The 15,217-nt window shown below is 35.5% G+C and overlaps 1 protein-coding gene and 2 pseudogenes across 2 annotated transcripts in view; all 3 read right to left on the reverse strand.

The window, feature by feature from the left end:
* DENND5B (DENN domain containing 5B) overlaps window positions 1–15,217 on the reverse strand; it is a 269,467-nt gene that overhangs the window by 26,619 nt on the left and 227,631 nt on the right. For both annotated transcript variants that reach the window (XM_077170450.1, XM_077170452.1), the window contains 2 exons: window positions 1,699–1,817; window positions 681–868 (listed from right to left, as the gene is read on the reverse strand). In XM_077170450.1, the coding sequence (XP_077026565.1) occupies window positions 681–868; window positions 1,699–1,817 (307 nt within the window). The remainder of the gene's footprint in view (window positions 1–680; window positions 869–1,698; window positions 1,818–15,217) is intronic.
* Window positions 10,095–11,427, reverse strand: LOC143691648 (COP9 signalosome complex subunit 2 pseudogene; annotated as a pseudogene).
* On the reverse strand, window positions 12,094–12,720 carry LOC143691650 (DNA-directed RNA polymerase III subunit RPC7 pseudogene; annotated as a pseudogene).

The raw sequence follows: 15,217 nt of genomic DNA on the forward strand, positions 1-15,217 counted from the left end.
CTCTGGGTCCCTCTTAAAAGGATATATGAGATTGCATATGGACAATTCACCTCAAGATCCTTAATTCAATCACATTTGCAAAGAACCCCCCTCCCCCTTTTCCAAATAAGGTAACATTAAAAGTTCCAGGAACTAGGACATGATAACTTGGAGAACATTATTCAGCCTACTAAAGCCCTCCTTGGTATGGATTAAAAGTTTATTGTACTATTAAAAATTGCATGAAAACATGTATTCTAGCCATAAAACTCACTCCTTTATATTATTTAGTTTTTTTGCTCCTTAGGAAGGGGTGGGGTAGGGTTTAAATCTCTTATAATCAGAGGCTCTGGATGGCCATATGTGGTTATCTGTGAGTATTATAAAATATAACTCCTATTCCTCCTCTAAATTCAGGCAAAATATTATTTATTCACATATTCATAGTTTAATTAAAATACAACACAGAATTTTTGAGATATTAACATAATTTTTCAGGCTTCTGATTATTTGCCTTTATTTTTTCCCTCCTTTATTCCTTCCTTACCTGAAAAAGTCACTTCTCCCAAATTAATTTCCCTCCGCTTTCTTCTTTTTAATCCTCTTACCTCAACTAATCAATGTAACAGTTCTGTAAAATGGCCACAAGAAGCTTGTAGCATTTGAGGAACAATTGAAAAATTTAAAAATCAACAACTTACTGGTAGCTTTTCCTGTCAGTGAAGTAATGCTTAATCTTCTGGCTGTGGTTGGTGATTTTTGTTGGGGTGGAGTACGACATTGCTTTACCAGATCCTCATCTGATGCTGATGTCATTAATTCTCCTATAAGAATTCTCTCCAGGCTTCCGTCATCAATGCCTTTTCCTAGCCACCGCCCACAAGGGAACCTGGGAAGACAGGAAGAAACGTGTAAATCACAATTTTTACTAGTTCTAATCAGAGTTTGAGAAATGGCTCTATGGGTGAAGCCCATCATTTTAGTACCTATAGGTGTTTAAATTAAGAACAATTTCATTTTAGTACCTATGAGGTGTTTTTAATTAAAAATTTCAAACATACAGAAAAATAGCAAGAACAATAAAGTAAACACCCATCTTCTTAACACGTAGATTTAACATTTTCTCTTGTTCTTCATTTTTACTAAAGTATTTTAAAGTCAGTCACAGACATCAGGACATTTCACCACTAAAAACACTTCAGATGACAATCTAAAAAATAAGGACTTTCTTCAATATAGCCAGAAATCATCACACCCAACAACATTAAAAACAATTCTTTAATATTTCTTTATACTTTGTCTTTATTAAAGTTACATGGCTAGTTTTGGAAAGAATATCTTCAAACTAGAAATTTCTGTGGGAGTTAAGTTAGAGGTGAAAAGAGGATAATGCTCCCATTAGGAGTGCTGGCTCTAACTAGTAGAATCCAAGAGATAATTTCTTACTGAAATTATTTTAAGGTTCCTTATCTTTTCTTTCTTTTTTTTGTCAGAGTTATATCTGAGTATTACAACACACGTGGACTTAAAAAACAGATTTTAACATTATATTTCTGGCAATTTTGTATTACATAAACAAAACAAACACAAAAAACAACCCCCAAACTATCATATATTTATTTTAGGCAATGAGAAAGCTTTAGAAGGAAAATAATTCTCAACCCTTTCTTTTTGTCTAAAGAGACTCAAAATTCTGAGCTTCCAAGGATATTTACTTACCTGTATGTATGTCCTGTGATCTCATTTCTGACCATGACACAATCCACTAGCCATTTGGCTAAGAGTCCTGAGTTATCATGACCAATCTGAACAGTGGTCAGCTTCCCCAAGTTCTGGCACTGTAAGAAAAGGACCACAGGTTAATGAATTGTGATCTCTTCTTTCTATGTTTCAGCTTTAGCAGGGGAATTCTGATTCTAATTTAACAACTGCAGAGGCCTGACTCTGAATAAAATATTCTATTCTGACTGAGAAATTTATCTACACGTATTTCTTGTTCTCAGGGAGCCCCCATCCAATGAGATAGGAGACATAGCAAATGAGTTAGACTGTACAAGGTGCTAGACTGACTAGAAACAAACAAGCGCTATAAGAATACTATGCTTGTTTTAAACTGGGGGACCAGGGCTTATCACAGAGACAGTGATCTGCACCTTGAAGGATGAAAAGAAATTCAAGAGGCGGGCAGAGGATGCTCTTTAGATTCCGTTACATAGAAGCCAAGAAAACAACTTAAGAAAGAAAAGAAATCCCACAGCCACTGATATTTTCTGTTTTTTAATAAAAACCTTAAGTAGAATTGACCTCAAACTTCACCTACAAGAAATCTTTGAAGCTATCTAAAATTAAATACAAAATTTAGTTATCACCGTCCTTGCTGGACCTTTTGTGGACAGTAAAGAAGACAATAATAAAGTAAAAAAATATTACTTAAATCTTGACTTTTAAATTCTGATAATTAAAAGATCACAGATTCCAACTACGTGACACTTGTGGATATGACACCAGAGCTATGAGTTCTTTATTTGTCCCCTTAAACTTTTTATTCTGAGATAATTTCAAATTTACAAGGGAAATTGCAAAAATAATATAAAACCCATTCAGAAAACTCCAATGTACCCAACATACCCAACCCCAACCCCAACCTCAAATAACCAGATGCACACGTTTTAACATTTTGCCACATTTGTTGTATCATTCTATCTATTCATCTATCTACTTTCCAAACACTTGAGAGTAGGTTGTGTACAGCATGCTCCCTTGAACACTTCCAAGCATATTTCCTAAGAACAAGGAAATTTACTCATGAAACCACCTTAAGTACAATTATCAAGTTCAAGAACTTTAACATTGCTATATGTTCCAATATATATATATATATATTTAACTATCTACATGAGTTATATTAGGAAATACTCTAGTCAAAATCTAAATTTTGTAACAAACATTTTTTGCTTTAGTCTCACACATAAGGTGACATTTTAAAGTATTAATTATCATCTATTTTCAGCACCCTGCAGTAATGACATTCCTTTGTTCTTTCTCATGCCAAAACATTTTTAAAATTTGTACATTGTACATTTCACTATTATTATACGCTCTAGGCATTCCTAGATTATACCATCTCGATCTTTAACATCTATCTTTCTTTCTGATTTCATTTATGTCCCCAGCCCTCCTCCCTCTATCATTCTCACATGCAGCTTCATTCAGTGTTTTAACATAATTACATTATAGTTAGGTAGTATTGTGCTGTCCATTTCTGAGTTTCTGCATCCAGTCCTGTTGCGCAGTCTGTATCCCTTCAGCTCCAATTACCCACTATCTTACCCTATTTCTATCTCCTGATGGTCTCTGTTACCAACGACATATTCCAAGTTTATTTACTAAAGTCGGTTCATATCAGTGAGACCATACAGTATTTGTCCTTTAGTTTTTGGCTAGTCTGACTCAGCCTAATGTTCTCTAGGTCCATCCATGTTGTTACATACTTCATAAGTTTATTCTGTCTTAGAGCTGCATAATATTCCATCATATGTATATACCACAGTTTGTTTAGCCACTCGTCTGCTGATGGACATTTTGGCTGTTTCCATCTCTTTGCAATTGTAAATAATGCTGCTATAAACACTGGAGTGCAAATGTCCGTTTCTGTCTTTGCCCTTAAGTCCTCTGAGTAGATACCTAGCAATGGTATTGCTGGGTCATATGGCAATTCTATATTCAGCTTTTTGAGGAACCGCCAAACTGCCTTCCACAGTGGTTGCACCATTTGACATAAACAGTGGATAAGTGTGCCTCTTTCTCCACATCCTCTCCAGCACCTGTCATTTTCTGTTTTGTTGATAATGGCCATTCTGGTGGGTGTGAGATGATATTTCATTGTGGTTTTGATTTGCATTTCTCTAATGGCCAGGGACATTGAGCATATCTTCATGTGCCTTTTGGCCATTTGTATTTCCTCTTCTGAGAGGTGTCTGTTCAAGTCTTTTTCCCATTTTGTAATTGGATTGGCTGTCTTTCCAGTATTTTTATATACCCCAATAATGTCCTGTTGGACAATTTCCTTTCCATCATTAGATATGGCACAGTACCATGTATTGCATTTAATTGTACTCTTTTTGTGGAAACATATATACAACATAAACTTTCCCATCTCAACCACTCTCAAGCATGCCAGTTAATGGAATTAATCACATTCATAATGTTGTATAAACCTTATCATCATCCGTTATCAGAACTTTCTCATTAACTCAAACAGAAACCCCACACCCATTTTGCATTGACTCCTTATTCTCCCTCCTCCTGGCCCCTGGTTTCCAGGAATTTCATCTACGTATATCATACAATATCTGTCACTTTGTGTCCGACATTTCACTCAACATGCTTTCTTCAAGGTTCATTCATGCTGTTGCATGTATCAGAACTTCATACCTCGTTTAAGGCTGAATAATATTGCATTGTATGTCTATACCATATTTTGTTGATCTACTCATCTGCTGATGGACATTGGGGGTACTTCCCTTTTGGTTACTGTGCATAATCATGCTATGAACATTGGTGTGCAAATATGGGTTTGAGTTCCTGCTTTCAATTCTTTGGGGTATATACTTAGTAGAGGGATTGCCAGGTCACATGGTAGTTCTATGCTTAACTTTTTGAGGAAATGCCAAACTGTTTTCCACAATGCCTGCACCATTTTACATTCTCACCAACAATGGACAAAGGTTCTTATTTTTCTGCATCCTTGTAAGCACTTATTTTCTATTTAAAAAAAATTTGAATAAGGATATTCACTTAAGTAATTATCTTATATACAGTTGTCAAGTTCAAGAAATTTAACATGGTTATAAAATTCACATTCTATGTTACAATTTTTTATGTCCCAATAATGTCCTTTTTAAAAAAAAATATTTTTATTGACAAAACAACATAAAACACATTCTTTTTTTTTTTCTCAGCCTTCCAATTTATTTAAAAATATTTAGGGTGGGCCATGGTGGCTCAGCAGGCAAGAACGCTTGCCTGCCATGCCAGAGGACCCGGGTTCAATTTCCGGTGCTTGCCCGTGTAAAAAAAAAAAAAAAAAAATTATTTGGCATTAGAATAGAGATGGATTTTAGGGAAAGAGTAAAACAGAAATTGTGTACAGTATGAACAAAGTAAAACCACTAACCACAGACATTCCCCAGTTTCTGAGTAGACCACGTTCATAAACACAAACATTATTAACATACAAATATTCCAGACATGGTGTACAATCCATGGCTCACAATATCATCACATAGTTGTATATTCATCACTACAATCATTTTTCAGAACATTTGTATCACTCCAGAAAAAGAAATAAAAAGAAAAATGAAAAAAACTCAAAGAAAAAAACTTATACATACAGTAATGTCCTTTCGCACCTTTTCTCCTCCAGTCTTAGATACCATCCACACTTATTACACAAGTTTTTTTATTTTTTAATTGGGGAAACATACATACAACTTAAATCTTCCCATTCCAACTTCTCCCAAGCATACCTACCATTCAGTGGAATTAATTGTATTCACAATACAGCAGTACCCTCACCACCATCCATTACTAGAACTTTCCCTTTACCCCAATATACAATCATTTTATATGAACTCACCATTGTCCCTGCCCCCCACCCCTGGCAACCTGTAATCTACCATCTATGTCTATGACTTTGCATATTCTCTAATGTTTTCTTTGTGGTTTCATGGGGCTTAAATTCATCATCCCAAATCTTTAACAATCTTATTTGCTTTGATATCAACTTATCCAATAGCATACATACGTTATGTTCCTATATCCTCTGTCCCCTACCTTATGAAGTTCTCATCACAAATTACATATTATTTATACATCATGAGTCCAAAACTACTGATTTACTATATTTTATGCATTTGCCTTTTAGATCCTGTAGGAAGTAAAATGAGGAGTTACAAATTAAAAATACAACAGAATTGATATTTACATCTATCCATTTCATTATCTTTACCAGAGATCTTTATTTCTTCATGTGGCTTCATTCAATTGTCCTGTGTCTTTTCCTTTCAACTTGCAGAACTCCCTTTAGTATTTCTTGTAGGGCCAGTCTGGTGGTGACAAGGCTTCAACTTTTGTTTATCTGGGAATTTCTTAATCCCTCCCTTACTTTTGAAACAATTTTGGTGGATATATAATTCTTGATTGGCAATTTTTTGCTTTCAGCACTTCTATTTGGTTTTATCCTGCCTAGAGTCTACTGTGCATCTTGAATGTGTATATTTGCGTTTTTCATTAAATTTGGGGTATTTTCACAGCCATTATTTCTTTGAATATTCTCTCTAATCCTTTCTCTTTCTTCTACTTCTGGGACTCTCACATTGTGTATACTGGTACTCTTAATGTTGTCCCACAGTTCCTCAAACTCTATTTACTTTTTTTGTCCTTTCTGCTCCTCAGGCTGAATGATTTCAATAGTCATATATTGAAGTTCACTGATTCTTTCTTCTGCTGGATCAATCTGCTGCTGAACCCCACTAAGGATTTTTTAATTTGTTACATGTGGTCTCCAGCTCTTTTTGGTTTCTTCTCACATTTTCCAACTCTCTATTGAGTACTCATTTATCATTTATGTGATATCCTTTAGTTCTTTCTTCATGCTTTTCTTTAGCTCCTTGAGCATATAGAGGATCATTAAAAAAACAACAACTTTGTCTGGTATGTCTCAGGTCTCGTCCTCCTTATCAATGGTTTCTAATGCTTTAATCTTTGCCTGGGTCATTGCCTCCTGTTTCTTTGTATGTTGTATAATCGTTTGCTGAAATATGGACATTTTGGTACTTTAATGTGTTATCTCTGGAATTTAGACTCTGAGGTATCTGTTCCTTAAACTTGTATCCAGATAGTGTGATGACAGAGATTTCCTTAAATGTCAGGAGTTAACCAAAAAAGGAAAAAAAGGGAAACTCTTTCTCCCTAGTCCTTGTATGTTGACCTGTGTGAGTGCTCTATTTCTGGGCAGTGCATTTGGCCCTAAGAATTCCCCAATTTGTCCCCTCTTCTCTAGGATAGTTTCCTCACAGTGTTGGTAACTGCACAGCATGACTTACAGCCAGCAATCTCTCTTGTCCCAGGCAGTCACTTGACTGCTCTCCCACAGAGAGAGAGCTCACCGGCTTTCTATAGGTAGGGCAAGCTCTGTGACAGTGAGTCCATCAGACCACTTCTGACAGACTGGGCCAGGCATACACACTTCTAACATGTACCTGAGATTTACTCTGCTTCCTCCACAACCAGGACCATGAATCTGTGCAGGTATGCAGGCCAATTCTGCACTGAGTGGGTAGGGAGTGGAGGCAGACAGTGTTCAAGGATATTCACTTTTAAGTGGCCTTTATCTTGATTCAGCACTTGTCCTATTACTACAATCCTTTAACTGTATTCGGGAGCTTTGAACAAGATGTTTCTGCTAGCTCTGGCTGGTTATTCAAAGCTTCGGTGGGGGATAGAGCTCTGAAACTTCTCACTCTTCCATCTTGATCGCCATTTTAAAGACAATAGCTATCCTAGTGGGTATGAAGTATAGCTCATTGCAGCTTTTTGGGTTTAAGTTTTGCAAGAATTTAATTTGTAAACAAATATAGAAAAATAAGCATTATAGCAACAAAATGCTTTTCTTGTTATAGAGCAATTTTAAAGACACTTCACAACAAGTATTCTTTTATATAAGGCTCTCAGCATTAAAGTTTATATTACTATGGAACTGAGATTTTAGTCTGGAGATTTAAGTGACAAATATTAAGATTCCTGCTGGTAAAGCACGACAAATTTCCGGTTGGTACTCGCTATTAGCCTAAATTACAATTGTAATTAGATCTTCCAAAGTGGTGATACAATGCATGCAAGGGAAACGACTGGGGTCTTCCCTGAATAAATCCTTACTATTAGCAGGGCTAAAATGGAAACAAAATGAAAGCTAGGAAAAGAACTACCATTGTCTTTAGTAGCCTGGTTATATGCAGATTTATAATAAAGCAAGTAAAGAGAACTGTAGAGATATTTTCTGAATTAAATGGTATTTGGCTAAGATGCTCAAGAAGAAGGAGAGTAAACACTTATGTTAATTATCAATTCTAAATAGCAATTTATTTGCCCATTACTACTGAAAACTTTATCTGAAGCTTCTACTCTAAGTGCAGTAGCTTGCTGCTTTAAAGTAGTTAATGTCTTCCATTTAGACTCATTTAAATTTTTGATAAGATCCTCTAAAGGAGAAATAATGCACATGAAATCAACACAACACTAACCTAGTAATGGTCTTCAAGCCCATCTTGAATTATCTGAGTAAGTACTGGCATTGAAAGTGATCTTTTTCCTAAGAAAGTCATATTACAAAATGGTACAAGACAATCTAAATTTTCTCCACCAAAATATAAGATGAAAAATCAGATTATAGCATATTTTCTGAGGAAAATTTTGTTCTGTTTCTTAGAGTTGTGTTTTTAGTCATTTTCCAAACTATAGTGTTTTAGAATATGAAGACTAAATTTAAATTTAAATTAAGAAGTAATGAGAATGAATGTATATGGTAAGTTTTAGTTGATGTTTAGCAATTTTTAGAGGAAATCATTTATAAGTGGAAAAATTAAGGCACAGAAAACTAAGCTCAGTTTTAAGACCGAGTCTAATAGTACAGGTAGAAAAAGAATCTAGGTCTCTGATTCTCATGGATGGCTGTAGTGTTTTCTTAAAACGGAAAAATAAACTTTATTTATTTTGATAGGCAATATTAATAAATAATTTTTGAAAAATATAACACAAGTTTCCCTGAAAATCTTTGGCATATGTCAGAGTTTATGCAGGCTGAGATCCTTAGGTATTTTCTCCCCCAAATACAAAAAGGCCAGGGGGCTAGCTTTTAAGTTAAACAAAAAAAGATAAATCTTAACTTCAAAATGACCTGGGTTTCATTCTGCTTTATTACATAAATTAATTATACAGCTTATAAGTTCTGTGAAACATAATAGAGGCCATTTCACCTCACAGATTCCACACACGCATTTCAGAGACATTTGTAAAATGACTAGAAGCTTACTCCACACTTTTGTAAAACACAACTTAAACTTTCTCAGTCTGATTTTTCATAATCCCAAATATTCAAAGATGGCAAATTTATTACAGTGGGTTGATTAATTCATATATCATATGTTATGAAGTTAGCTCCAAATTCAAGAATTTATCATATTCATAGTAGGTGAAAGTCATTTTTTACTGGCTGAGACATGAGCTGTGGAATTTATATAGCTCAGATTAGCATTTTTCCCTGTAAATTTGCTTTCAATAAAACTTCCAGTCTCAAAACTCTGTAAGAGCTCAGATAGGTTTGTGTAGTCATAATATACTAGTAGGGAACATAACATGAAAAAAAAGTTTTTTTACTGCTTGAATTCTAAGTGACAGTATGCCACTATAATTAAGGGGTTTCATCTAAATCTTTACTACACTGTAGGTACAGAAATATCTGGACATATTTTTGGAGAACTGACATTCTGCAAAATGCAGCAAACATTTTAGTTCATATATGAGAAAAGGAAGTATTCAAAAAAGTATTCGTTTCAAGTTATTGCAGGTTATTTGTAAGAATTTCTTCAAGTAAAATGTTTAAATTTAACCAACAGTAGTGTGTCAGTGTTTTTAAAATCATGATAAAGATCTCTCTGGTCATGTTGTCCATGGCAAATTACTATGATGGTGTATGTTTAAGGCAAGATGTGAATATATCATCAATCCCATGGCATTTTTTTTTTTTTTTTTACATGGGCAGGCACCGGGAATCGAACCCGGGTCCTCGGGCTTGGCAGGCAAGCAGTCTTACCTGCTGAGCCACCATGGCCTGCCCAATCCCATGGCATTTTGGTTTTCTTCTGGAGATTAAAGCTACTTTTCTTAGGATAAAAGCAGCAGCAAAACACAAACCAGTTGATCAAAAAGGCACTTCTGTCATAACTTCATTAATTTTCAGGACACATCAAGCAATAGTAGCTTTGCTATTCCTAGTTCTTTTAAGAATTACATCTCTATTCTTTGCCTTAAGTATGTCTGTAAAAGCTTGTTTTCTGTTAAGCCAGTTTACAAGCTACAGCTTGGTTGAGAGAATTTAATTGGTTGGTCCATTTATCAAGAGCAGTATATCGTGCACTACGCCTCTTCTGAGGAGCCAGTTCAAGGAGCTGGTTGACCTGATCAATTCAACAATGAATAGTGTTATCCAGTATGCACCGCATCAGCAAGTTTTCCACATCAATTACATCTATGTTTAACTCCTTAGAAATGAAAGGAATATGTATTCTTGTGTAATTAATTTTATGAGCACTTGTGTTCTGACGTTTTGCAAGTTATTCAATATGTTTCCTTATGAAAGGATGATCCATGATGTTGCTGTGATTTGTTTATAGAATCTTTCCAAATTCAGTGATGTCATTATTCTGATAGGCACTTACTACTTTTGTCACTGCTAGAATTTCCAGATCATTTTTTGCATGGCATGGCCTCCTGTGAGTCAAAATGGATTTATTCTCAATTTCATTAATATATTTGCTAAGACCAAATATTTTGAGTGCTTCGTCTGAGATTCCCTGATTCATCATAAATCTTGAACGCTTCATAAAAATCAGTGTGTGCCTTTTCAAATTCATTTCTCTCAAGGGTATTTTACCACCACATTCTCTGATGACTCCCATAATCAGTGAATGGATGAGGGATAGCAGACTTGATGTGAGGTGACTATTCATAGAGTGCTTTAAGTTTTTAATTATTTTTCTGTGCCATGTACATTTGAACTTCCAAAGCATATATTTCTAATAACTGCGTATCTTTTTTCAGACCATCTTCTCCATCATCAGTCTGGCAGGACTGATGTAATAGCATAACATTTTTTGAAGCTTTCCATATCCCCCTTGTTCTAAACATATTTTCCAACCTTTGTGTTTGTCTTAAACCATAGTCCATCATTAGCATCTTTCAAAGCTTCCAGTGTTGTTGCAGTAAATTCATCTATTTAAAAGTAGAGATATAATCAAGAGTAGAATTAATGGACTTTTTTCAGAATAATTTCTTGTGACTATGCTCTGAATATAGCATATAAACAATAGTTGTTTATATCTGTTTATCATTTCTGGAAAGTTTGTCAACTTAAAGTTAATCCTAATCATTTGTTTCAGTGCTTTAAATCCGCATTCTCCTTTCTCACCTTCAAGTTCCAAAACCTTTTGCAAACTGCTTAATGCTGCTTTTGGGTCATCTTTTTTCAATGCTTTGGAATCATAATACTGATTTTCCAAATCCACATTTGATTCAGTTACTATCTTCAGAATATTGCAGGCAGTAGTCCTCCTCCTCATCGCACATAAAATCATCCTCCATGTCAGATATCTTGGACAGGAAGCTTACCATGAAAAAAATTTTTAAAGCTATTTTCGAGTTTATTTGTTTAACTGCTCCATGTGCAGTATTAAGTCAAATTTCAGATTATAGAAATCCACTGTGATGACTAGTAATAGTATTACAAAAGATTAGCATTAAATAATAATTTGTTCAAGTACTAATGCATAGATTAAGAGATGCAAAGGCACTTTAGGCACATTCTAAACCAAACAATACCCTTAAAAGTCCACTTGAGAGCAGGCAACAGAGGCTCAGTGGTAGAATTCTCACCTGCCATGAGGGAGACCTGGCCCATGCACTTCCCAAAAAACAAACAAGTAAAACAAACAAACAAACAATTCAACAAATGGTGCTGCAATAACGGGATACTCACACGGAAGAACAATGAAATGTGACCCCCGCCATACAGCATACAAAAAAGAAAAAGTCCGCTTGAATACATAAAGGGATACCATGACAGAGGTGTCTGCAGGCACTGTCAGAGTGTCAGAGATTAATTTGCATGCCAACTAGTATGCAAACTCAAAGTGGTTCTGGAAGTTTTGTTAACAAATATTTGTCTGGTAAAACAAGAACAAAAATAGAATATTCATTCCTTAAAAATAAAATAGAATACAAGTCTGTCCAAATATTTAGAAGCCGCATCATAAAAATATTTTTTTAGAAATTTCATGGCTAATAGGTTGCTTCATCTATGCTGTCATGACTCTCTGAACCAAAAGTCCCTCCATCTTCAAAATATGAATAGTCATTTTCCTCTTCATCATACTTGTTCTGCAGTATTCTCTTCCTCCTCATTATCACCTTCTTTACTTTTCTCTTTGCTTCCTTCTTTTTCTTCATTTTCCTCATCTGATTTTTCGGCATCACCTCTCTTTTCCAATTCCTCAATTTTTTTCAACACATCTGCAAGATTAGTAAGTGAAGTGACTTTGCCTGTATCTTTGCTTTTTTGGATTTTGAGTCTTTTTTTGCATTTTTTCCTGGCATCATCTCTCTTGGGAGTCTCCTCCAATCTGCTCCTCAAGCTTCTTTGTATACCTTCATGTATCTTTTACTATATCTTTCAACACCTTGTTTTTCTTCAGGTGTTTCTATAAAAAAAGGCATATTGTTCATTGTTTCTTTCAACTCCTATTTCAAAGCCAGCATATAATCTTCACTTTCTCCTGTTTTTGGTAGCACTGGTATATAACCTGTATCAGGAAATAATGGGGGTGGTTTCAAAATTACATCAGGTAACTTTCTGCCTCTGGTAAATCCAATTGCCTCTATATTAAAGGTGTAAGCAGCACATCCTGTTTATTCCTAGCCTTCAGAACTGGTTACACCAGAGAAGTGGAAAATTCTGCTTACTATGTCTCCTGGCTCAGGCAAAACTGTGTAAACTAAAAAAGGCATATCTATAAAATGCATAAGAAGAACCTCCAGGATAATCTCTCGACTCTGAAATCTCTCAGCCACTGACACATTAATTTGTCTCGTTTCTCTCTTTCCCCTTTTGGTCGAGAAGATTTTCTCAATTCCTTGATGCTGAGTAAGCTCATTGTAAGATTTTAGGATTTCTGTCCCATGTTGTCAGGGAGGTTCACACCCTTGGGAGTCATGTCCCACTTAAGAGAGGGGAGGGTGGTGAGTTTACTTGCTGGGTTGGCTGAGAAAGAGATAGGCCACATGTGAGCAACAAATAAGGTTCTCTGGGGGTGACCCTTAGGCCTAATTTTAAGTAGGCTTGGTCTACCCTTTGCAGGAATAAGTTTCATATGAACAGACCCCAAGATTCAGGGCTTGGCCTATTGATTTAGTTGTTCCCACTGCTTGAGAGAATATCAGGAATTCTCTAAATGGGGAAGCTGAATTTTCTCCATTTCTCGCCATTCCTCCAAGAGGACTTTGCAAATACTTTTTTATTCACTGTTCAAATCAATTGTCTATCTTTCCTTCTGGTTTCATTTGTGCCCCCAGCCCTCCTCCCTCTATCATTCTCACATTCAGCTTCATTGAGTGTACTAACATTATTGTGTTTCAATTAGAAAGTATTGTGCTATCCATTTACGAATTTTTATAATCAGTCCTGTTGCACAATCTGCATCTCTTCAGCGCCAATTACCCAAACTCTACTCTATTTCTATCTCCTGATGGCCTCTGTTCTTAACTGACTCCTTGTAGTTTTGATTTGCATTTCCCTAATGGCTAATGATGGTGAACATCTTTGTATGTATTTATTGGTCATTTATGTATCTTCTTTGGAGAAATGTCTATTCAAATTCTTTGCCCATTTCAAAATTAGGTTGTCTTGTTGAGTTGTATTGATTCTTCATATATCCTGGATATTAAATCCTTATCAGACATACGGTTAGCACTTCTTTTCTCCTATTCTGTAGGTTGTCTTTTCACTTCCTTGATAACTTCCTTTGATGTGCAAAAGTTTTAAATTTGATGAAGTCCAGTATACCTACTTTTTCTTTTTTTGCTTATGCTTTTTAGTGTCTAGCTCAGAAATCTCTACTAAATCTAAGGTTATAAAGGATCCCCCTATGTTTTATTTTAAGTATTTTATAGTTTAAGCCTAATGTTTAGGCCCTTTGACCATCCAGAATTAATTTTTCTATATAGCATATGTACAAGTCCACTTTCATTCTTTTACATGTGGATACTCAGTTTTTCCCTAGCAACGTTTGTTGAAGAGACTGCTCTTCACCCAATGAAGGGACTTGGCATCCTCATAAAAATCAACTGGCCAAATGACTCTTGGAGATGAAACCAACCTTGGCATCATGGGGTTGAGAAAGCCTTCTTGACCAAAATGGGGATGAGAAATGAAACAAAGTTTCAGGAGCTGAAGAATTTCAAGAGTCAAGAGATTGTTCTGGAGGTTATTCTTAAACATCACATAAATATGTACACCCTTTTTCAGTTTTCGGTATATTGGAGTAGCTGAGGAAAATAACTGAAACTGTTGAACTATAATCCTTCAAGAATCCATGATTCTTAAAGATGATTGTATAACTATATAGCTTTTATGGTGTGACCATATGCTTGTGAAAATCTAGTTACTGACATTTCCTTTATCCAGTATATGGACAGATGAGGAAGAAAAGACAAAAAATAAACAATGTGGGGGGATGGGATGTGTGCTGGTTTGAAAGGATGTATGTCCCCTAGAAAAGCCTTGTTTTAATCTAAATCCCATTTCACAAAGGCAGAAAAATCCCTGTTCAATACTGTATGTTTGAAACTGATCAGATCATCTCCCTGGAGATGTGATTTAATCAAGTGTGGTTGTTAAACTGGATTAGGTGACGACCTGTCTCCACCCATTTGGGTGGGTCTTGATAAGTTTCTGGAGTCCTATAAAAGAGGAAACATTTTGGAGAATGAAGGAGATTCGGAGAGAGCAGAGAATGCTGCAGCAATAAGAGAGAAACTCTTACTGTGTTATGATGTCATATTTGCCATGTGCCCTTCCAGCAGAGAGAGAAACCCTGACTGTGTTCACCATGTGCCTTTCCACTTGAGAGAGAAACCCTGAACTTCATTGGCCTTTTTGAACCAAGGTATCTTTCCCTGGATGCCTTAAATTGAACATTTCTATAGACTTGTTTTAACTGGGACATTTTCTCAGCCTCAGAACTGTAAACTAGCAACTTACTAAATTCCCCTTTGTAAAAGCCATTCTGTTTCTGGTAATTTGCATTCTGGCAGCTAGCAAACTAGAACAGGATGTTTTGGATGTTCTTTCTCGCTTTTATTTTTATTGTTTTTGGAGTAATAAAATGTTCAAAAATCAATTGTGATG

The sequence above is a fragment of the Tamandua tetradactyla genome, chromosome 7, assembly GCF_023851605.1.
Source record: "Tamandua tetradactyla isolate mTamTet1 chromosome 7, mTamTet1.pri, whole genome shotgun sequence".
In the NCBI taxonomy this organism is placed as follows: domain Eukaryota; kingdom Metazoa; phylum Chordata; class Mammalia; order Pilosa; family Myrmecophagidae; genus Tamandua; species Tamandua tetradactyla.